The sequence below is a fragment of the Lytechinus pictus genome, chromosome 2 (assembly GCF_037042905.1).
Source record: "Lytechinus pictus isolate F3 Inbred chromosome 2, Lp3.0, whole genome shotgun sequence".
Lineage (NCBI taxonomy): Eukaryota > Metazoa > Echinodermata > Echinoidea > Temnopleuroida > Toxopneustidae > Lytechinus > Lytechinus pictus.
Window position 1 is genome coordinate 22,566,235 of NC_087246.1, and position 25,415 is coordinate 22,591,649.

The following is a 25,415-nucleotide window of genomic DNA, read 5'->3' on the forward strand; positions in this document are numbered from 1 at the left end:
CATTCATAGTTGCGTGTTTGTTTGATGACCTAAAAGTACAAAATTAACATTATTTATATTAAAATGAAGCTGCGCACAAATAAGGGGAAATCCTTATTGCAGTATCGTTTCCTGTTCCAATGACCGGTTGACAAAATTATAGATATCATTACGTCACATCCGATGTAACTTGGAGTTACACTTTTTTATTTGAATAGGTAGAGCAAATAGTACGTCGCATGCACAATACTGTATACAAATAGGACAAGGTCGAATGCACAGCACACAAATACTAGGCCGGGCTTTTTTGGCTGTTCTGTGGCCGGGGGGGGGGGGGTGGGTTTATATTCAACCCCCCCCCCCTGAGATCTCGGCCGCCGTTCGCGCGAGCGCCGCAAAAATTTGCACGCTGGTAGTGTGCGATGTAATCTACAAGGCTGTATGGTAAAATTTTCCAAAATAATGAGATTTTATTTTTTATGAATTAATTATGCTAATTTATGCATAAATCATACTTTTTGCTCTAATTCACTAAATAAAGCTCCTAGAATGCTAATTTTTGGCAAAAATATTTTTTGTAGCATTCTTAACAATCGCAAATTGAAAAAAACTTCGGTTTGGAAATCAATTTCTTATGTATTTTATTGTTTCATGAATTTCTTTGTATTTTTTTGTTTTTCAACCTTTTGTTTTTCTTTGGTTTTTTTCACCAGATTTATTGCACAACCTTTTTGAAGCATAATTATGCTAAAATCAATTGATTTCAGCTGTGTAAAGTAAAAATAATAATATCTTTATGAATAAGATGAGAAAACTCAATTTGCATTGACTTTGTACACAAAATCACGTTTTGGAACAATTTTTGGTCTCACATGCACTTACAAAATGTTGCGTAATTTTGGAATTTAAAAGTATAAACTCTGCGAGTGGCGCGGTCAAACAACTTCGCGCGGCGGAATGATCGCAGAAAATGTTGAGGGGGGGGGGGTTGATTCAACCCCCGGCCTGTTTAGGGTTAAACATCATTCCAATTCCAATGTTTCGTCATCACTGGTCATCAACCATGAAATTACAAAGCAAACGACGAAAGGACTAACTAACCGAATATAACATAAAACCACAAATAATTTGGGTATTGGCAGATCTTTGACCAGTGTTGGCAGAGATTGTTTCGTTGTGCTGCTTTTATTTTCATCATCGAAGGCATATGGATATATAAATAGAAGTACAACACAAGCAATGCCAAATCCATCTCTTAGCTAAATTGCCTAAATTTTGAAAACGGTTACTTATGCACGAATGCATCTTGTGAGTCATTCCCTTTAAAATATTCTTAAATGATTGAAAGACTGAACAATATGCTCACTGGACAAAAAATTGATTTTTTTTATTTACTCGAAATGAACGATCATTGACTTGGATCCATTCTTATTTTCATAATTATGTTAATATATATTAGTGTATATGCCGATACAATTTCTTGCATTTAGATTTAAAGAAACCGCTCATATTGCCGATTGTGATCATGTTGATACGATCACTGTTAGTAGGCCTATATTGTCTAAATCCTTAAGTCAATTCAATTACTGTGTATTCATTTACTTTAAATCTTTTAAAAAGAGGCCTACAGACAATCATGCAAAATATATTTTCAATAAATTTCATTATTTGATACTACTCAAATAATTTATCATCTCTAATCTGTTCATTTAGATCTTTTATTCATTTGATTAACGAGCTAATTATTCCGTCTAAGCAACATCTATTCTTGTCTTATTTTTGTTAGTTTTTTAATTCACTTATTCTCGGGTAGGTTGGGGCTGGGCTGTATAAACCTTAATAATTGTACTTGCTTAATGCAGTATAATTACCCTGACATTAGCATAGCACTTGTTACTCGCTCTGCGTTTCAAGGAATAAATTCCTACCAGATTCCCATTCACCTCGCCTGGGTTGAGGGCAGGACAATTTCATATTGAAGGAAAACACGCCATGGCTTGGAATCGAACCAACGTCCCTCAGATTGAAAGGCGAGAGTCAGAACCACTAGACCACGACGATGATATATTCTTATAGGGAACAGATGCCAACTCATTTGCATTTTACAGGAAAGTTTTCTATACAGACGTACAAGCAACCTCATTATTATAATTTCATTGGTAGAACGGAGTCAGATAAGAGGAGATGGAGGGCGGACTGAAGCTATTTAGGCGAGTGCCTTGTTTAGAGCTGCTTTGCTCACCCAGGCCAGTAAACATGTGTACTTACAGTGGTCTTATCTGCAGGTGTCACGATGCTCCGACTCTAAAAAGCTTCCCCCATTCTCTCTCTTTCTTTCCCCTGCCTTACCCCCTGGCTCTCTCTCTTTTCTCTGTCTTCCCCTTTCTATCTTCTCTCTTTGTTTTCTCTTTATCCCTCTCTCTCTCCCCCCCTCTCTCTCTATGCTATATGTACCAAGATGATACAAAAGAAACCAGGCTAAAATATGTTCCTTTCTTTTAAAAACATTGTTCAACAAAATAAAAAGATCATTTAACAATGACCACATAACTTATCAGCGCAATCATATAAATTTGAGTACAAACACCATTTCGATAGATCATGGACCATCTACAGATTCATTAAACAAAATAAGTACAGAAATTGAACTTTTCTGAATTAATTTAAAGATAGAATAGCTTTTTTCCACTTTTGTAATGTTTATTATTAATCATTTTTTAATGTTTATTATTGTTTTTGTGACCAATGTTATCAGAAGATTCCTGTTAAAAAAGTTAAGAATGCTTTATAGCAGTGTGCTATTACTTCAGCATTGCAAATGGAAACAATTTCATTCTATTCATTAATCAGTTGTTGCTATTTCAGATATGTATGATCCTACTTCATGAAACCCTTGAAACCAGCTGAATCCATATCAAAGAGAAAAATCAAAGAAACATATTGTTGAAAGTTTGAGGAAGATTGAATGAATAATAAGAAAGTTATGAGCATTTGAATATTGAGATCACTAATGCCATGTAGATCTTCCCATTGGCAATGCGACCAAGATCTGTGATGTCACACACGTACAACTCCCTCATTACTTTAGTACTTATTTCACTTATATTCTCACTTTTATAGAGTCTATCACAAGGTGAGGTGTTCTCTTCATGAGAGGACAAGTACAGAGGTTTTACAACATTATATCATTGATGAATCGTTTGTCATATGATTAGAATGAGCAAAAAGAGATGTTTTGGGGTATATTTTCAGTGTCCAAAAGGGGAGAGTTGTTCATCTGTGACATCATAGATCTTGGTCGCATTGCCAATGGGAGGATCTCCATAGCATTAGTGATCTCGACATTCAAATGCTCATAACTCTTCTATTGCTAGTCCTATTTTACTCAAACTTTTGTTGATCTTATTCTTTGATTTTTCTGCTTTCACAAAAGCTAACTTGCTCCAAGAGTTTCATTCTCCTTTAAGTAACGTTTTACAAATGAAATAATACTGGAGTCTGTTTTTTTTTTTTAATTGTAAAATTGCTCATGTCAAGACATACTATAAACAATTATTATGTGATTGAATTAGCTGATTTCATCCGAAAGGCTCACAGAGACCAAACCCTATCCTGAATGTTTGAAAAGCATGTGTGTTTATTTTCAACTCTCAAGAAAACCTGCCCCACATTTTTACACATTAAAAAAACTTGGAGGAAAAATACTTACATAGCAAAAATACACACACAAAAATACATATAATTAAATCCTATAAGCTAGGATGTTAAATTTCAATTTTGATACAATATATACAAATAATTTTGTACAGAATAATCTATTAATTTCATTATAACACATGGCATAAGTAAGAAAACTATATACAACTACAAGTTAAATAAACCTTCAACAGACTCAAGCTATCATACATTAACAAGGTGAGTTCACAAACCATGAGTCTCGCCTGATTTTGCGATCAATAAAATATGCAATATGATCTTTTGACCCTTAGATGACCTTTGACTTTTTCATCCCCAAGAACACACATGTGGTATTACCCAAGGATCATTTGTACCAAGTGTGAACATAACTGATGCAGAAATAAAGAAATGAGAGCAATTTGAACAAAAACTTGACCTTTTGATCCTTATATGACCTTTGACCCCATCAACCTCAACAACATACATGGCATTACCCAATGATCATTTGGAAATTTTGAATCAAGTGTGGTCAATACTGATGAAGAAATAAAAGAGAACAAGTTGCACAAAGACTTGAAAAAAGGATGAAAATTACCTCATATCACTTGACCTTGTGACCCCTAAATGACCTTTGTTGCCATTGTCCTCATTGACATACATGTGGTATTACCAAGAGATTATATGTACCAAGTGCGAACATAATTGATGCAGAAATAAAGAAATGAGACCAAGTTGAACAAAAACTTGACCTTTAGACCCCACCTTCCTCAACGACACACAAGTGGTACTACCAAAGGATCATTTTAACAAAGTGTGATCAAAACTGATGCAGAAACAAAGAAATGAGAGCAAGTTGAAGAAAATCATTTGACCTTTTGACCTCTAGATGACCTTTGACCACACCATTCTCATAAGGTCACATGTGGTATTGCCCAAGAATCAAATGTACCAAGTATGAACATAACTGATGCAAAATAGAGAAATGAGAGCAAGTTGAACAAAAAACTTTAACATTTTCGAACAGACTAACAGACCAACAGCAACAGTGATTACTAGGTCTCTGCCGAACTTCGTTCAGGCGAGACAAAAATTACGTACAAAATCAAGGTTTTAATTTCTTCACAGAGTGAACGTTCAAGGTAATCTGTTTGATGCATTTCAGAGATAGTACCAATTCAGTAGAGGATTGTAGTTCATGTAGGCATCTGTGTGTCCAATGCAAGCCATATAGCAATGCAATACATGTTGTACATGTATATCACATTTGCTTATTTGATATTTGTGAAACAATGTCATACACAATGACCAGTTTTAAATACCAAGATATCAGAAAACAATACTGTATTTGGAATATATTACTACTTCAAATAAAAGAAGGTTTATAATAGAATTAATAGAACTTGATTATCAATCGTACCAAATTACAAGCTATCCTCCAAATGAAACATTAATATATTTGAATACATTACATGATAAAACTAACATTAAAACTCATTGAAAATAAGGCAATACTGACTGGCCTCAGGGCGATACGACATTTATCCCCAAACTAGATTTATATCGCCTGAGTCGTAGACGAGGGTGATATCAATTTAGTGAGGGCGATATATGTCCTTTCACCCCCAGGCCAGTCATTATTGCCATTATTAACCAAATCAGACATCTAGAGCAAAAATCATTAACATTTAGATATTTTATTAGTTTGTCATGTTGAGCAGACTGGGCCTCTGAACTTTACCATTGTGACGTAATTGAATTGACGCGTCCCTGGCCTAGGGACGCAGTATCCAGCATTGTCTCAACTTGATTACCATTGTGACGTATAGCACTGCGCGGTTCAAGGATGCGTACAATATCACGTAGAATACCTGGATGTTAGCTCTGCTTTATTGCCCGCTACATTTTCCACGCATTTTCTCATTGACTTTCCTGAGCGGGCAATAAATTGGGCCCGTGGATAAACAATTGGGAATCCAATTTTATTGACTGGCCATTCGATCCCAGTCTTAAGCAGGCAACAATTGTATCAAACTTGCCCTGCTCAGATGTCTGATACGGTTAATAAAACAAAATATTTCATAGTAGGAATGTCCAACATTTTGTTGAAGAATACAAATTAGATAACACAGTCTTGCTAGAAGTCAGGCATTGTTTGCCAGTTCAAAATAATTATCTTTAAATTATAATTTGTTCATTTAAATTTTTATGATTCCACCATTTTCCATTTCTGCTTATTTGACATTTTTCAAAGTCATGATTTTATTTTACAGAAAGTCTCATCGATTCAAGTGACAAAATTATTTTCTTTCAACAAGTAGAAGAGCTGCTTCTCAAAATGGATTAGTTCACTCCCTGAGTAGGGGCTCCTCCTTATTAGACAAAAATCCTGTTTGCCAGTTGCCACATGTGCATTGCCCAAATTGGAAGTTTAGTAAAGGCTATTGGGGCAAATTTTTGTTGGGGCTGTTTGATTAAAATTATTAAAAATACTCTTCACAACCAATTATCAGGCTGTAAAAAGAGGGAAATTGAATACATTTAGTCAAGATACAAATACTTAAAAAAAAAGATCAATAACACTCAGAGGCAAAAGCCAATTCCAGTGTTTGACTTCTGGCAAACCTCACTGAGAAATGGCAATGAGCAAGGGTTTGGTGATCATGTTGTTTTGGTTTGCCAACAATCTCTATTCAATCACAAATTACCACAGAAATCAGTGAGTAGGATATTTGTTCATAATATTTTTGATAGATAATAATAACCCATACAAAAATAAAAAGTGAAAGTGTCTGACTTCTGGCAGGATCATGGTTAATACATTTTCCAGTGAAAGGACATCAATTATTTCTGGTAATAACAGGATGAATGAAAAATCTGAAACGACTTCCTTGAGACGTCAACCCCTTTTCATTCCAATAAGAGGGCCATGAATAATAGCGTTATAAATAAAGAGTACTGAAATGAGGCAGGTAGTTCATATCTACATATTATACACTGGACGGCACAGTGGGCAAGACTTCATATTAAGAAACGTTCATCAACCAAAGTTTTTCTTGCCACGTTACTCCTCCCAAAGCTGTCTCGAATCCTGATTATCAACTATATGAGAGATTGGGATGGAAACAAGAGAGTAGAGAGTCAACATATGTTCATCTGTTCTCATTCATTTAGAATACAGACAGAATCCAGCATTAATTAATCAAACAGTATAGGTGTTTTGATCTTTGTGGGTTTGTATGGTGGTAGTGACAATACAGACAAGAAGAGGAAGCTTACAATTCAGTGTTTTATTGTGATATTTAAATAAAAAGCTAAGAGGTAAAGTGTAAGACAAAAAAGATCCGCTGATAAAAAGGGGCTTGCATAATCTCAATATGGACAGAACAAACATTTGATCAAAGAAACACAAACCAGCCAATTTGTGTAGTGTTACAGATTACAAAATGATGGATGACTTTATGGCAGACTTGAACATTGACAGCTTCTTCATCACCTTCAGTTATACAATCTCAACTGATCTGTGCACATTCATGTATAATATCTAAATTCATTTTGTAAATCAGAAGTAAAAACTAGCATGATGCATCAAAATAATGAGCAATAATGTCCTATTCTGTTATGATATTGGGACAAACAATGTGCATCCCAGTTTGCTCCCACACACAAATTATCAATACAGTCATGGGTAAAAGCTTATAATACAGCCCCAGGAAATAATTAGGAAAATAGCTTGATGTAATTGTTTAAAGGCAAAGTTTGGCATTACACAAAACGTTAAATGATATGACTATGAGGCCACCCCCACCCCAATAGCTTATTCATATTCATTGTGTAGAACTGAATAATCGTAGAGCAATGCAAGGTAATTTTTTTTTTCCATATTGGCCCAGTTTCGTAAAACTTAGTATAAATTACAACTCCACCATCAATGGTACATGTAAGTACTAGGGTAATATTGCTCAACAGCCCATCACATTCTAGGTTTCAAATGAAAGTAAAAAATAAATATACAATTAATGTTAAGTGTTATGCAACCCGACGATGTGAATCTCACCATACTGACGATGTAGGTAATAGCTCCAGCCAAGACATAGTTGGTGAAGATTAGATCAACAATACAGAAGAGAAGTAGCTCAAAGACCAGTAGAGTAGCTTCATTACCATAGAAGATAGCTTTCTGGAAGGCATGGCCATCATCTAGGAGATAAAACAACAATCCACCAAAAACCTGAGTTGCCGGTAACTCTATTCTTTATACTATATTTCCAAAATGCATAGTTTGTAAATGTGTTTCAAACAAGAAGTTAAAACAAATGCATAGCTGACTGCCGAGTTTCTTAAAACATTTAGGTATCCATACAACCAAATTCCCAAAGTTAATAGATGAAACAGCTTGTATGGTAGGTTACGAATAAATTCACTAATGACTACTTTGTGACCTTTGACCATAATAATGAATCATTTGGAGCATAGATCTGTGGCACGTTATGATCGGTATGCCATGTTATTAAAAAAGAAACTTGAAATAATGAATTTAAGTATATTTGGTTTATAAGTATGAAAACAGACAGGTAGAGTGTGAAACATCAAAAATAAAAAAATATTCTTTGAGTAGCAGATAATGGGCATATCCAAGAAAGAATCAACACTGCTATGCCAGGATTTGTGATCTGACATGAGACTTGGTAAATCATGTAATAAATTATTTGTATCTGACATGCAATCACTGAAATTTAATTTAAAAGTCTCTGTCCTCTGGTTTCATGAGGGAGGCACAACATCAGGAACACCTTTATTCTCGCCACAGAAACAGTGACCAGCAAATCTTTTCTACATTTCATTATGGTGGTGGACATAGGTGGCATTGTCCATGTTTCTGAACCACACAAGAGGACACTTTCTCTAAAATCATCAACTTCTTTAAGCTTGGCCCCTTCCCTCGACAGATCTTCAAATGTTCTGTATAATCACATTAAAACAGGGTGCATTATTTTTTATGAGTCTTATACAGAAGGTAATGCAATGAGACCACTGCTTAGAATTACATCGCAAGTCGAACCTTGTTTTGTTGATAATAAAAGATCGGACTACTTACCATTATAAAAGAATCCTTTATCGGAAGGGTCGTAGAATTCCATGTCAAGGATTTTCTCAAAGAGAAGTTTATCCTTTACCACATAGTCAATATCTGACATACCCTAAGAGTTGAAAGATAGAGAGATAAAACAACAATAATATTGATGGTAAGGTGGATATGATACGTATTCTGTGTGTGGCTTTATTTTAATTATCCTTTTTCTTGAAATAATGGTTCATAAAATGAACTCTTCATGTTTTTAAAATAGATAATTCTTTCTTCAAGTTTTCATGACCAGCTGATGTGGTAAATGAAAAGTTTACACTCCATGTTTGCAGCCTTGGCATAAAAAAGGACGACCAAAGATACAAAATTGTGGAACATGGTACATTTTGGAAATGTTTGTTAGAGAAATGATGGTGCAGATATTGGTGATCAAGACTTTTTTATCTACTGTCAATTGCAATCCATTGTTAATAGTCAGTCCAATAGTACATTGCCCCCACCAACCCCACCCCCTTATCTTTTTCCCTGTCATTATCCTATTTTCTGTACCCTTCTTTCTCATGAAATGCCAAACAAACTGGAGTTGTCCTTTCCTCAAAAATGTTACAGGAGATCTGTTAACACGTGCCCTATCAAACACGTAATCTTCATGTGATATCCAGTCAGTCAAAGGGCACCTTAAGCATCTTACTGTCTTGAACCATATATCCCAGGATTGATAGTCTAATCAGAATAACAATGCATTTGTCTACATTTGCCAGTAAATAAGTACCTGGTAGGAAGGAATTCCTTGAATGCTCGAGCACCCGGGGTAATAGTATGCAGCACTTAGACACCGTTCTCACTACTCTTTCTAAAACTAGTTAACTGGAAACTGATTCAGGAAACCAGTTTGGGAGATCGCTTTGCTAGCGTTCCCACTTGATCACACGAAAGTGGTTTTCAAAATCAGTTCACGCAAAGCAATCTTGTTGCTATGGAAACGCTCTCAGTGGGATGACACGCTTAGCGCAAAATTCGAAGCCTCAGCGTAGGCATTCTACACCTGTCGTGTGGAGTAGTGGACTCAAAATGTGCGAAGATCGCTTCCCGAAGAACGGTCGTGTCCTCACGCTCGCTAAAACCATTTTAACGAGGCAAAGCGATCTTGAAAACTACATTGCGCGGTGGTTTTCTGAACCGGTTTGGAAGATCGCTTCTATCATTCTCACTACACGTTAAACTATTTTCAACTAAACCAGTTTCTAGTAAACTAGTTTTAGGAAGGTAGTGAGAATGGTGTCTTTAATAGAAACATTTGTATTAAGCGCTACATGTATATATATTTTGCGTATTATTATTTTTATTAACACATGATATCTTAAGAATGAAGCTGATTGCAATGATAAATTACATCAATGTAGAATTAATTCTTATAAATGTTAAGTGGTGTTGATAGGGAGGAAGACTTGTAACATTCAAATGATAATAATTACAATCTTATCAATGTTTTTCATTAGAATCAAAGTACAAGTACTCACATGGTCAATAAATGTAGATAGAAACTTGTTAAGAGACACATAGGCTTCACTTATCTTATCATCATTATTACCTGCTCCAGTTCCTGCATGTAAAGAATAAACGTTAAACTGATTACTGAAATAGCTCCTAGTACATTAATGTTCTTTTATTAATGAAGGTACACCTAAGATTGACTGAATAAATATGTGATCTTTTATATAAGTAGACCCCATCCAGATTGTACATATTCTAAATCGAGAAATCCATTTCAAAATCAAATGTGTCCGACCGTCAAAGTACATCAGGCCATTCAGGTTAAGGTCTATTAAAATGGAAAATTCATAACACTGAAATCAAATTATTGAACGGGTAATACAATCATATTGAATGGGTTAATGGAGTATTACAAACGATATTTTCCTGAAATTATAATTGAATGAGTAAAATTAATTTCTTCTTATACTGACACACACCTTGGAAAATTAATTGTCTTTTGAAAAACTGGTAAAAAATATCTATGGGTCTTTTTTTTAACACACCTCTAACATGTTTCTATCTGCCTAAACAAGAAGGGGCCAGACTTGACTAGCATTCATGCTATTTTCTGGTTCCTATTATCCTTGCTTTTCTATGAATTCATAACTAAGATTGGCTGTAAACTTGTAAATTGTTATTATCATTGCATTGGATAAATAAATAAATCAAATAAATAAATAAATAAACAAACTCATTCATTCATTATTTCATCAGAGCTTATAACTGGCACAGTAACAATGAAAATGTACATACCCCTTGCTACTCCTGGTGCTCTCTGTAGAGATAAAGAGGGAAAGAGAGAATGAGAGAACAGGGCTCCGTCTTACAAAGAGTTACGATGATCCAATCAATCGTAACACCATGGAAATCCATCAGTGTCATGATTTTCTATACAGGAAATTTGCAAAATGTCCTTTGTAAACAAAGGAGAACACACCAAATTGTCAAGAAATCATTGAACTTATGGATATACATTCACACCTAGAAATTTTTTTGAACAAACATGCATTTTATATGTAGACTTTGCTGGCTTTCCATAATTGTGATTGATCAGATCAATCGCAACTCTTTGTAAGATGGGGCCCAGATTCACATGAACTGAGACGCTAGTAATTTATATCTCAATTAAAAAAAAGTACTAATATACCTACACAAAGAAATGACCTTTCCAGATACAAAATATTTCTATTAGTCCAACTTATTTGTAAAATCATTATTTTTGTGTAAATAAATTCTTTATTGAAAAATCATATAAATCAAAGATAATTAATATGTAAACAATGTACCAAACAACATACAAGGTAACAGTAGCATAATGTACAATGTAAAAAAACACTGTAAATAAGACCTACAAGAAACATACTATTGATGAAATAAACAAGAATCTATGCATTAAATTCAAACCGTTTCCTTATCCAGGAATGAGCACACTGACAAAAACAGTTTACTAATTATTTCAGGTTTATGTCCCTTAACTTTTAATAGGCCTTTAAAATATTCAAATCAATAATACCACTGAAAAAAAAATAGTTTTCATAATGAACTGGATTTGATAAAATGATTGAATGAAGTGGATGAAAATATACAACAAAGAAAGTAAGAAGATAAAATGGGTGAAAAAAAAAAACTTGACTGATATAGAAAGCCAATCAATATAATAGGAGAATATAAATTTTCAGTGATGCTCAAAAGTTAGTGAAACCCACTAGAAAATGAACATATTTTAAAGTGCTCAAGTCCTGACATGTATGAGATATTTAATTATGAAGTCAGGTGATGAAATATCATATTTGATAAAGTTTGTTTCTCTGGGCTCGGCAAACATTATTGTGTTGTTGTCTACATTCAACACATGAAAAGCATGAAAGAGTGCATTTTGTGGTGGGGTTCACAAACTTTTGACCACGACTGCATGTATATGTATGGGTATTTATATACAACCTAAGAGGTGGATGATAGATTGTACCCCTTACCAATGGAAGAACAATAGAGTCATATCTCTGTCTGAAAGTTGTACTAAGAAGCATTTCAAAGGTTTGCTGATCTGTGTTTGGTTCTAATCCTCTTTGTCCAACTAGATTGTCCTAGATTAAAAACAAATATATATATATAACCATGATTATAATGCCATCTATCATTCCTCATCTACAGTGGCCTCTCTGATCTCCTACTTATGAATTTTTAATCTGGAGAACTTCAATCAAGACTCCGCCCAAATTCACAAAGGTGGTTTAAAAACCGTCAGTTGAACCCATGGTTTATGCAGATTTTCTGTATAAATTATGCTAATTTACAGCATATATTAAAAAATATCCACTGCTGATGTGCGCTTTTGTCACATTGCACTAAATAAACGCCTGATGCCATGGATGAGCATGCTATTTTATTATTCAAAACAGGGGAATCATTAATAAAATATTGTGCTCGACAGCGGCACCAGGCATCACTTTGGTGCACTGTGAAAAAGCGTGCATCAACACTGTACATTTTCTAATATACATGTATGCCAGAAATTAAGGGTAATTTATACATGAAATCTGCACAAACCGTGGATTCAACCAACCGTTTTTAAAACCACCTTTGTGAATCCCAGCCATTAAGTCTGCCAAACATTCATGTTATAGACTTTGATTGAGAGGTCTGCACCTTTTAATGTTTTCAAACTGACATACGAAACTATACAAACTATGTGAATTATTACCATCAATAGCATATAAAAATCAAGGTTTCCATGGAAGTTAGCAGTGTAGGCAAAATTAAAATCAATGGCAGGTTTCATGAAACAGACCCAGATGATATTCATTTTTTTTTAATCGGAAACTAACACAATCAAAGCTACAATTTTATATCAAATGTCATAACACTATTCCTTTTCTATATATCAATCCATTACCTTTTGATTTTTAATTCCAATGCCAATATTTTATTGTCAATGGATAAGAGTTTTAGGGTAATCTGTTTTAGAAGATATTTTTTTCTTACCTCTTCTCTCTTGAGTTGAGTCTTGATTTCTTTCATGTTGGTATCAGCAAAGCCATGTACAGAGCGACCATGGATGTAGAAACCATAGTTATTCTGAGACAGCACAAATACACTGATCTATAGAGGCAAACAGAAAAGAACATTGATGGTTAAATCATTACAACAAAAAAAAGAGGGCAGTCCAATTGTGAAACATATATACATTTCCCATTCCCTACATACATGTACATGCAGTATCAGTAAAAATAAAATTCATTTTGTCCTTGGACTCACTGAAGGATGATCAATGATCTGTTTTTTCTTTGGAAACTTTCATTACGACATTGTGCAGATGCTGAGAATGATTTTTAGAATAGATGAAAATTGTCTTTTCTTGGTCAAAGAAAGAGTTTCAGTCTCAAAAAATTCTGATACTTAATTCATTTCATAATTTGATAGCCAACAAAAATTCAATATACGTATCAATGATCCAATAATCTGCTTAGTAATTCTAATAACTAGTTAAAAATCCTAGTAAGTCTAATTTGTTTAAAGCTGCAGTAATAATGTATAGCAGGATAGAAAATAATTGTTATACTTTTCGTAGTACGCTGTTGAAGAGCCTCTTTTCTCTTTCATTAGTCAACTGATTACATAGAAAAACTACTGGGAGATTAGGGAAAACTGCAATGGGACCCTACATGCAGCCATGTTGTGGGAACATCCTTCATAGGGCAACGAGCAATCCAAGAAACAAATTAAAAGATATATGTTTTGATTCATCCAGGAAGAAAGTCACATCAGTAGAAAAAATAAATCTATTCATCTGGGCCCCGTCTTACAAAGAGTTACGATTGATCTAATCAATCGTAACTCTATGGAAATCCATCAGTGTCATAATATTTTCTACAGGAAATTTGCAAAATGTCCTTTGTAAACAAAGGAAAACTCACCAATTTGTCAAGAAATCAATGAATTTACGCATATACATTCATATCTAGAATTTTTTTTAAACAAACATGCATTTCATATGTTGACTTTGCTGGCTTTCCATAGCTGCGATTAAGCGGATCAATCGCAACTCTTTGTAAGATGGGCCCCTGGACTTACTTTTATGAAACGGAGAACAGTTTCACGTCCAATCGACCACGCTTCCTCACAACAGAAAGGTTTGTTTTATGCGATTATGGAAGAATTAATAAATTATGCAAGATTTTTTTATGCATGACTTACATTTGCCATGGAGCAGAGATCAACAAAGTTCCTGAGAGCATCCTCTACGAATCTCTCATAGATGAGTGTGTAAAACAACCACTGTTAACAAAAACAAATAGTAGTATGATTATGATAATGATCTAATGGCCCGTATTCTGAAGTCAGGTTTAACTTACACCATGGTCTAACTCTGTGCTAAAATTATGGGAAGCCATAAGTGTCAAAATTTTTATTAAGTTGTATGTTTCTTATGTTTACTGTGCTCTTTCCTGATTCATCGATTGTGAAGACAATCATCTATTTATACTTCCTAGAAAATTACGAATGATTTAAGAGCCAAATGAGCTGAAATATGATATCTCTACTGTTAGTTATTTATGTAACAATTGGCTATCCATACTTAAACTACAACTTTAAACCTGAGTTTAAGTTAAACCCGACCTCAGAATGCAGGCCAATGGGTTCAACATAAATATAAACATGATGAATCAAATTAAATTTCAAAACACTTATTACTTACATTCAAATCTCAGAAATAGAGGGGGGGTAGACAGTTAATAGTCAATTATCATTTAAATCAAATAATTTATTTGACGACAAGGAAATGCTTCTCCTCTTTGAAACATATACCTTAAAAATTATTTCAGGAGCTATTAGTTTTTTTCTTAATTTCGGTTGCACATCATCCAGTCCTATTAAGTAGAGGTACATGTATTCTTGGTTCACTGACGAGGCTTTTAAATAATCTAATCATCCCAATGCTCTCAGTAAAAACAAATGACTCAAGGACCGACACATGAATGCAATGAATATGCCACTTTTCCTTTCAAAACTTTCTTTCATTTTTATCCCAACTATTTCTCTCTCTTTCTCTTGTCAGTCTTTCATTCTTCCTCTATTTCTTTCTCTCACTCTCATTCTGTATATGTCTGTTTGTTATTTGTACGTCTCTCTCTCTCTCTGTATCATTCTGTCTGTCTGTCTCTGTCTATCTCTCTAACTCTCTCTTTCTCTCTGCTTCTCTGCCTGTCTTTCCTCTTCTTAACCCAGCCACATCTGTTCACACTTCTTCCTCTAAATTACCTGAACAACTCCAACTAGAATGTACAGTCCCGATGCCATGCCAAACCTCAAGATCTCTGAATACTCTCCTATGTACTCATCACCGGTCGGGTTCAAACTGCTCTGAGGATCTGTGGTAGTCAAATTCTTCAGACCCACAACCTGTAATACGAACACAGCCAACTCCTGATTATCCATCAGCAAATTTTTTACTACTCATATGGTCTCGTGAATAAACAAATAATGTTATTTCAAATAACAATCTGGGCAAAGAAAATATTGACTGGGTCCAGTAGTGAATCAAATCAATTGTTAGCATAAAACCCTACACAATGCACATTTCTTTGTGACACATATGTAAAATGCCCCCCTCCCTCCCCCCAAAAAAAATTCACATTCCTGTGTTGTTCATTTACAAGAAGAAAAGATAAGAGAGTATATAAATTATAAATATTAATTGCATTACTTTGTTCGTGAAGAAAAACAAGCAGATAAGCAATCATATGTTTGTCTTTTCATGGGTTGATGTCTGTTGATTTCATGGGACTATATCATGAAGTTGTCATTATCAGACAGTTGCCATAGTAACGGTCAAGACACACGCACTACTCAGCCAATCGAAACAGACAACAAATGTTGCTGAACACCTCCTCTTCAGAGATGAAATACTCACCTCCAGAAAGAAAAGGACTGCCATGATCTGAAATACAGGATTGGATCTCCTCATTTCCTGAGATAAAAAATTAAAAGTGAAAAATGTGAAATCTAGGGTACTGCTAAAATATGAGTCAGTTTGTGCACTAAAGCAAAAAATGGAATCAGTTTGGCATTTTCTTAATCAACATAAATTTGATCGACTATACTAAGCAAGTCAGAGAAAGCTTTACACCTCAAAATTCACCAATTTAATTAAAAACAAACCCTCCAAAAGAAATATTTCTCATATATGCCCTGAAAGATGATCTTTTGATACCATTTTACATGGTATATGTTTATACTTGGATAATTATTAGGTAGTCTTTGTTGTGATGTAAAATTCAATTACACCAAAGTAAGGCATGAATCAATCCAGATGTCCATGAAGTCATAATCCTACAAGAGTTGCAGTAAGTATGGTAAAATGCATTGCAGTATATATTTATTTCAGAAGCTAACATAACTATTTCATAAACATTATTCCAATCCTACTTTCAAAAAGGGTATTTTGCAATGACATTTTTAATGCAGGATTAAATCATGTATTTCTGTTATACTCTACTTTTCTTCTTCTTTCTTCCCCAGGTTTTTTTTTATTATTATATTTTTTCTCCTTTTCTTATTTTCTCCCTTTTTTCTTCACTACTTAAATCTTAAAATAAAAAAATCTTAAAATCCATATTTTATTTTTTGAAATAGACACCAGAAATGAAATACTCCGAAAATTTGTTTTGCTCAATTGATCGTGGGCCCGGCAGCCGCTGTGCAGCGCCAGATCGACGAGGCTCTATCCCTTTAATTGTTGAGCAAACATTTTTTTGTTTTTTTGTTAAACAATTAAAGGGATAGATGCGGCCGGGGTTTGAACCCTCGACCTCCCAGTTGTGAGACGGACGCTCTACAAACTGAGCCAACACACCGGTTGTTAAATGTTGTTAATGTCAAGACTAAAGAAAGTACCACAAGGCCCGTGTATATAGCTACTCTGTGACTATATTTCACTACAAAGATGAAAAAAAAATAATCAGTCAGATAACCATAGATTGAATATTGAATGAAAACCATGAATCAGAAGTGAAACAAACCATATGAGTGAAATGGAGGAAATTCTTTCCAAATGAAAAAGGAAACAATTCTGCTTAAATCATTGTATTTCATGTAATTCGAAGATGGGGGAAAGGGCGGTAGTGATATACCAAGGAAAGACCAGGAAGTGCTTTCTGCAGAGAAAGTATGAGAACCAAGCATTAATGTACATCTTCACTGAACTTGACATTATTCATACAGCAGTACACAATCACTTCCTTTTAAAATATTTCATGAGTTGAGGTGAGCTGACTGGAATACAAATGCAGTGAGATTTCTTGTACATACGACATCTTTTATTATTTTTTTTACAGTGGGCAGAAGAAAAGCAGTTCCCAAGAGAGATTTCCATCAGGTGTACATGTATAAAAGGATATACAGAGGAACTAAAACAAAGATTCTGGTAAGCTAAGTTGAGCAATTGCCACTTGACTTATAATAATGCAATAATGAGCAATATGGAAGTCTTGCAGAATATTCTACTAGAAGTAGTAAAGGTAATGAAAGCCTTTGATGAGATGTATTCATTAAGTCACTAACCTCTGGACTCTATCACCATTGTATTTTCTGAAGGATATTTAATTTCTTGCTACAAATTAAGATGCATAGTTTGTAAGGTATAAAACATTCACAATTATTTACTTTAATAAAGCATACAAATGTATAGGCAAAAATGATATTCTTCATTTACTGAATAATCATTGCATGGTTCTTTACAATGACCGCTTCATTACTTCTGTGTAATTTCTTTTCAGGGGCTTTCGCCTGCTATCTGAATAATCATGGATGACTCATTAACATCCCCAATGGAAAAGGCTTTGAATGTGACAACAAATATTCAACTGAATATATCTGTGAGCCAAACACATGCTGCAATAATTTCCACTCTGACAATCACCACTATGATGCTGGGAATAGTAGGAAACCTAATGGTGTTCTTGGCTGTTGCTCTTTCCAAAGGTCTTCAGAACTCCATCAATGTCTTTATGGTGAATCTATCAATATCTGACTTTATTTCAGCCATTATTCTGCTTTTTCAAGCTGCATCGCTGCTTTTTGAGTCTGAATGGCCTTTTAGTAAAGGACTGTGTGATCTTGCAGGAGCTTTGATCCTTTGGGCAAGCTGCACCAGTTTCATGACTTTAACAGCCATTGCAGTCAACCGTTACATCGTCATCACCAAGACTAAGAGACTTCAGCAGAGGATCTGCACACGCCGTGGAAACACCTTGATGGTAGCGCTACTGTGGATGTTTCCATTCCTAGTTCTGGTGATTCCTCAGCTCATTCCTGCAACAGGTGGTATAGTGTATGATCCCATCTTCAGGACCTGTATCTGGGATTTAGAACATCCTTTAGCCACCGTGTTTCAAAGCATAGCCGTGGTTAACTCCATCAGCTGCACTGTCATCATAGTCTTCTGCTACACAGCAATCTATTGTTTTGTCCGAAGACATGTCAAGAGGACCCTCAGAAATTCCAGTGAGATCATAGAGATGGAATATAGATCAAACAAACAGACATCACCAAGAGGCCCAAGCATCAATCAGATCAAAATCACCAAAAACTTAGCCCTGGTTGTGTTGGTTGTCTTCATCTGCAATTTGCCTTTTGCCCTGAACCTGTCTGTAAAAAAATTTGGCGTATACTCAGTTTACCTAGCTCTTCTTGCCATTCTTCCTTTCTGCTTGAACCCTATGATCTATGCAGCAAGGCATCCCCAATTCAAGGTAGTCTTTAAATGCATGTTAACCTGCAGGTTCCGGGATATCCCTCATCCTTCAGAATGGCTCAAAGCTCTCCTTCGTAAGACAGGATCAGCCAACAGGGCTACACCGTCAAGTTCTACAATTTGATATCTATAACATTAATTAGGGAGTTTAGCCTGTTGCATGCTGATACCAGGTGATCCCTGCACAAAGCCTATGGGAATTGCAGAACTTAGTTAACAAGCGAGAAAAATTACATCCATATATCACTGCCAGCTTTGCTATATCACACTTCACAATCAATTTCCTTAACCCACAGTACTTTGACGACGGTGAAATCGTTCAACCTCTAGAATGATTCCAAACTGTTTCTAATAAACACAGGACAACTTAACTTTGTCCCATGGAATACTGGAAAAGGGAAGCAACTGTACAAAGTTTATGGACATTACAGAATTTGGTAGTCAGCAGGTTAAGTGGGCTTTTCGATTTCTAGAGAACAAAATTTGAACTAAGAAAAGAACATACATTTATTTGATCATTATCAGGATAGTTATAATCAGTAATCATTGCAATGACAACTTATCTTTGGGCATTAACATAAACAAGCCTTCCCATGGCTTTTTAGTGCATTCCCCACTTCCGTTCATTTATTTTATTTACGTTTCATTGTCAAATTGTCTGTATAATATTGTATTTCTATCACTTTTACTACAAACTGGAAATAAGTACTGAATTGAAATCTCCATTGAAGGAAAGGTACCAACCATACCTGTAGTTCATTCCATTCATTGGCCACAAAGAATGACCTCCAAGCACTGATAGGAGCTACTGAAGCCTTGGTATTGGATGATGAGCTGGCTTGAACCATACGACCTCTCGACCTTTCCCAATCAATCAAGAAAATGTCGGTTCGACATTGAACTATCAGCAAGTGAAGTACATCTAGGAACTACAGTAAGAATGGTGTTAAAGACAATGTAAAGGTTTGGGATGTAACATCAGGGCTCTGTAACACAAAGGTTTATAGCGATTGATTGCCTAATGAAATGGCCTATCAAGGCCATAGTTGCATGCGCATTTTGCTCAGTAGAATGACTAGGAACCGATCTTGTGTGGAAGCATTGTGGTGTAGGGGTTCCGAATTCCGACTCTCGCCTTGTAATCAGAGGGTCGTGTGTTCGAATCCCACCGCAGCCTAGCGTCCTCTGGCAAGCATCCATCCACACTTTGCCACTCTCGACCCAGGTGTTAAATGGGTACCTGGTGGGATGTGAACATCAATGTGATTAGATTGGCATGTGTGCACCGATAGATGGTTGCCTTGCCAGTATGCTCTCCAGTGAGTGGAGATGATGCACGTTATGTGTGGAACAGAGATGGATCCTATGACCGAGGTAATAATTATTACAATGTAAAGCACTTAAAAACCAACGTATGAAGGGCTATATAAATGTAACATTTATTATTATTATAATTTTGAATTGTTCTTTCAAATTAGCGATTAAGCGCTAATTTTTATGTTAAGGGTGGTCCCAATGAAAATAATAATAACATTAATATAGGGTGTTCATATTTCACACATATCCATCATGTTAGCTGCTCAAGGCACCCCTATGACACCTGGCTATGCTTAGCTCTCAATAATAAATGTGCGTTTAAGATAGTGTGAAAATATATCCGCTTCAGAATTTCCTGTTGATATTATATTAGAATAGTCATCATAATGGGCTTGGGATCAAACCAAAAAAAAATATTTGACTGAGTTTATTACGTCAAGGAATTTAACTTTGTTGGGATTATATAATGGGGTGTGAATAATCACAAATGAAAAGAGATGAAAAAGCTGAAATTGAAAGAGCTCCCATACAATTGTATAGAAGAAAGCTAAAGCTGAAAATCAAAACCTACAATAGCTGAAATCATCTAAAAAGCTGAACTCTCACACCCCGTATGTATATACTTACTTTCAATACAAAAGCCACAATAACATAGCTGTTGAATGAATTAGATTGGCCTGAAGTGGGCAGTAGGAGATATACCCTATCTTGACGCTGTATCAAAAGAGATGTGAGACACGGTAATATTATTAAATTTTGATGGAGGCTAAGAATGTGAACCCCGTTGTACACATATCCAATATATTTTTTAAAAAAGAAAAAAATCTCACTTAACAGCATTAAAAAAATATAAAAGAGGAAGTCTGTGAAATTATTTTTCTATTTTTGGACTAAATTAACCTTCTAACGTTGCTTAATTTTTTCTCTCTTAAACTTACATTTGTACTACGCTCATATATGAAATAATATACAATATTATTTTATTATAAATTTTGTTGTAGATATTTCGCATATATGGGTTTCGTGGAATAAAATTGAGTTTACATCACCACTTTCTTGATTCATTTACGATAAGAATTGTGTTTAATGTATCTTTGGACAAATTGAATGAGATTGAAAGACCCGTTCTTCACTATAAAATTACCTCATTTCAGATAGTTAAAGGCTTAATCTTAATGTAATCTTCATTTCAAATTAAAATAAACATTAAAAATCCATGAACAATTCAGTCATATATCATTACAACATAAGTAGTAGTAAAATAAGGTAATGAAAGATGGACATAAGAAAACTTGTTTTATAATCATTGTCTATACTAAAATATAATTCAAACTGCCTGTTTTAAAGAGGTGGGGGGATTGATTTCCTTTGCTATTTATGTCTGTCATTTGTTTAATTATTCTATTCCTTTTTTTTATAATTGTAAGATAATGTAATAAAGGGAGTCAGCTTTGACAAGGCAAAAGCCTTTTCGGCTCTACCCATCCATTACATTTTTTTTCATTTCTTTTACATTTCTTCTATTTCTTTATTGTTCATATATTGTTAATCAAATTTCTCTATTTTGTGGCTGTATTGTTTAACACTGTACATGTGATTATAAAGGATGCTAAACAAATGACTTGAATAAAAGAATTTAATTGAACTGAATTGAATGTACAAGTATTTATCAAAATAACATTAGTTCAATTAAAAATATCACTTCATGATAAACTATAATTTTCATTTAATATCGACTTACTTTAAAGAATAGAGTCCAGTATAACGATGCTCCCACAGTGACAATAAGAAGGGCATCAGCAATAAGACCACAGGAAAATAAGATAAACTTGACCATAGACTGTGGAAATAACAATATTGCAATGAGGTTCAGATCATCATTATCAAGTTTCACAAAAGAAAATATATGTGTCTCTATGGACAGGTATACCTTGTGAAAATATAAAAGTCATTACAGAGAAGCAAAGGATAAGAGATTCAAGAGTGTCAACATGTTATATCTTTTTACTACTTTTAAATTAAAAATAGCACAGGTTCGGTGTCATGAAGCATGCAACTGACTCAAATCAAGTTTAATTATGGAAAGCCATTGGTGTTCTATTTCATCTTCTTAAAATCCAGTGATACAATACTCTTGAGAGAGTACCTTTGATTGTGCATGTTTGGTTGTTACCAACCATCGTGCTCCAGACTGTTTACATGACAAAGAACAGAACGCAATACATTCTTCCAAAGTGAATTCAGCCAAATTGGGCAATTTATATAAAAACCATTGCATTCTCATACTTTTGATCACTTTCTAGATCTTGAATTATGTTGTTGTTGGCTTTCCATACATGTAGTAGAACATTATAATGACTTGGAAATCTTTAATGAGAGGGGTTCAAATACTCACAGCTATATCGATGACAATGAGTCCAGCTCTCCTACGCCATGCATTGGTCTTAGCCATGGCATAGAGGAGGAATATGGCACAGAACACACCAATGGAAATAGACATAGCCTGGAATGATGATGATTGGTCTTGCAGATAGATCACAGAAAATGATACCTAGAAAAAAAATGAGTTACATCAGTTCATCGTCTTCCCGCACAAAGGCCGTTAGCGCGCACTGCACGTCGCCTTCCCGCCGATAGCATGCAGTGAACAGTGCACGCTAACTGCCTTTGTGCGGGAAGGCGACGTGCAGTTCACGCTTACAGCCCTTATGCAGGAAGGTGACGTACTAACGACGAGTTATTGAAAAAGACGGTGTCCTTCAATTAGTTTATGCTGGATACTAATACCTATTATGCAAGGTTAAAGAGAGATCTTTCTCAACTATGGTTGAGGTAATCAATGTATGACCCAACAAGACACTGAAATATGTAAATAGTGTTCAGGCAAAAATCATTTACACAATAGGGAATCTCCCTGCCATCAGCGGCAGCTTTACGTTATAATGAAAAAAGATGGCCAGAATTCACAAAGGTGGTTTCGAAAACCATCGGTTGAACCCAAGGTTTATGCAGATTTCCTTTATAGATTACGCCGCTTATTTACCGCATATATTGAAAAATGTCCAATGCTGGTGCTCACTTTTGTCAAAGGCGCTAAATTGACGCCTGTTGCCATGGTTGAGCATGCTATTTTATTCATGAGTCCGCTGTTAAAAACAGTGGACTCATTAATTCATAACAGTGGACTCATCAATAAGATAACATGGATAACCACGACAACAAGCGTCAATTTGGCAGACTGTCACAAAAGCGTGCATCAGCATTTGACATTTTTCAATATATGTGGTAAATCAAGCATAATTTATACATGAAATCTGTATAAACCATGGACTCAAACCAACGGTTTTCAAAACCACTATAGTGAATTCGGGCCAATAGCGTTCACACCAAACACATCCTCATAGAAAATGAACACTCAAGGAAAGGTGCCGGGGGGGAGGCACTCACATACATTGGTGGTATGGGGATGTGCCGCTTTGATGACCCCCTTTTTCAGACCTCATTTTCAGTTCCCTAGATACTCCAAATGACAAATTTCCGTTCAGAAGCAGCCTGCCCCGTTCACAAGACTCCCTGTTATGAAACATCTCAGTTCCCCAGCCCTGCCTAAATTGTCTAGCACATGCATCACAAAGCTATAACTGCACGCACGGCTTCATATTCTCTCTCTCTGGAGCCCACATGCACATCGCTAGCACTATAATCACAGCGCGCACCGTGTACCGTTTCGTAGACCCTTTTTTTACACTGCCCAGTATGTTTTTAGTTCCCAAGACCCCGTATTTCACCCTTGTAGTCAGTTCCTTAGATCCCCATTTCAGGGTTTCGTGAGGCACATCTTCATCAAAATATAATTTGAGTGCCCCCCCCACCCCCGGGAAAAGACTTATTTTCTAAATAAAGAATTCTGTTACAGTGTGTTCATACTTAATTTCAAGGGCAAACTGTACTTTCTGTAACATCCATGGTAAAATCAGGCTGAAAAGTTTTTTGAGAAACATCAATATCAAATGAACGGTTTTGTGACGATAGGTGTTCTGGATCAACACTTACACAATAGTCAGATTGAATGGTGTCCCATTTGGACCTAAAAGACAATTTAAAATTGAAATTCTGGCCTGAATAATTAGAGTAAAAATATACCATAAGATTGGACTAAATAATAATCACAATATGTGTTTGGATGCTACTTACTGTCCTACTTGTCTCCTCTGTGTAATCAAGTTCTCTTGAAAGCTCAGAGTACGTTAACCTCAAGTAGGGAGGATAGATCAAACCGGCCGATGAACCCTCACGCAAGGTCACTCTACATCAAAAGAACAATTCAAACACAAATTACTGAACAATATACATTGTAATTGATGATGATGATGATAATGATGGGTTTTTGTAAAGTGCTGGTATCCGCCTCAGCTGGGTGCTCATGGCGCTTGCTCAAAAATAGGAAATATCTCACAAATTTCAATGTCTCCAAACAGTGCTTTAGGATCATCATTCAGTTCAGTACTGTCCTAGTAATGCCACAATTGAGTTATTCTTGCGATAATGTTGGAGTGGGGAACAGAAAGGTCTTCAGGTAAGACTCAAAAGTTGATTGGGTCTCTGCTCTCCTGATAAATTGAGGAAGGCTATTCCACAGCTTTGGTCCAGAGATGTAGAAGGCTCTGTCACCCCTAAGGGGAAGGGGGTGACTTCCATTGAAGAGTGGACCCATGAGAATCGTATTAACCAAAGCACCGTAAACAGAGATTCAAGAGCAGACCACTAGGACACCTTATGAATAGATTTTGTGCAGATGTCCCAGGTCTGCACAGGGAATGGGACATACCCTAATAAGGAAATTCTTGTTTTCATACAAGTACCTTGCACTGGGTATATAGTAATGGGAATTTGGGTTCAGGTTTAAGATGCAGGGTAATACGGATTCCATTTCAAATTTGGAATTCCATTGCACTTTTTATTGAGGTGGCCAATGTGATGTTCCGTTCATGACTCATGTTGCAGTATATCCTGCATTCAGTGCAAATTTAATACCCTTTTGCATTTTAGATTATCTTGATTTAGGGGTCT

At 35.4% G+C, this 25,415-nt stretch overlaps 2 protein-coding genes across 2 annotated transcripts in view; one reads left to right on the plus strand and one right to left on the minus strand.

Annotated features, from left to right (window-relative positions):
- Positions 1 to 3,492: 3,492 nt before the first annotated feature.
- Positions 3,493 to 25,415, minus strand: part of LOC129282929 (meckelin-like) — a 39,520-nt gene continuing 17,597 nt past the window's right edge. Inside the window, exons 15-29 of the mRNA XM_064113439.1 lie at positions 24,540 to 24,651; positions 22,741 to 22,896; positions 22,087 to 22,185; positions 20,973 to 21,059; positions 19,778 to 19,957; positions 16,188 to 16,244; positions 15,536 to 15,676; positions 14,471 to 14,551; positions 13,259 to 13,375; positions 12,250 to 12,360; positions 11,030 to 11,051; positions 10,261 to 10,343; positions 8,753 to 8,855; positions 7,712 to 7,854; positions 3,493 to 6,756 (exon numbers count right to left, since the gene is read on the minus strand). Coding sequence (XP_063969509.1) covers positions 6,676 to 6,756; positions 7,712 to 7,854; positions 8,753 to 8,855; positions 10,261 to 10,343; positions 11,030 to 11,051; positions 12,250 to 12,360; positions 13,259 to 13,375; positions 14,471 to 14,551; positions 15,536 to 15,676; positions 16,188 to 16,244; positions 19,778 to 19,957; positions 20,973 to 21,059; positions 22,087 to 22,185; positions 22,741 to 22,896; positions 24,540 to 24,651 — 1,573 coding nt within the window. The 3' untranslated portion in view covers positions 3,493 to 6,675. The remainder of the gene's footprint in view (positions 6,757 to 7,711; positions 7,855 to 8,752; positions 8,856 to 10,260; positions 10,344 to 11,029; positions 11,052 to 12,249; positions 12,361 to 13,258; positions 13,376 to 14,470; positions 14,552 to 15,535; positions 15,677 to 16,187; positions 16,245 to 19,777; positions 19,958 to 20,972; positions 21,060 to 22,086; positions 22,186 to 22,740; positions 22,897 to 24,539; positions 24,652 to 25,415) is intronic.
- On the plus strand, positions 16,843 to 19,705 carry LOC135157533 (rhodopsin, GQ-coupled-like). The gene has a single exon (XM_064113445.1). The coding sequence runs from the start codon at positions 18,079 to 18,081 to the stop codon at positions 19,150 to 19,152; it is 1,074 nt and encodes a 357-aa protein (XP_063969515.1). The 5' UTR covers positions 16,843 to 18,078; the 3' UTR covers positions 19,153 to 19,705.

Excerpts from the sequence above, each read along its gene's own strand:
- LOC135157533 (XM_064113445.1), top strand. The coding sequence starts at position 18,079 with ATGGATGACTCATTAACATCCCCAATGGAAAAGGCTTTGAATGTGACA.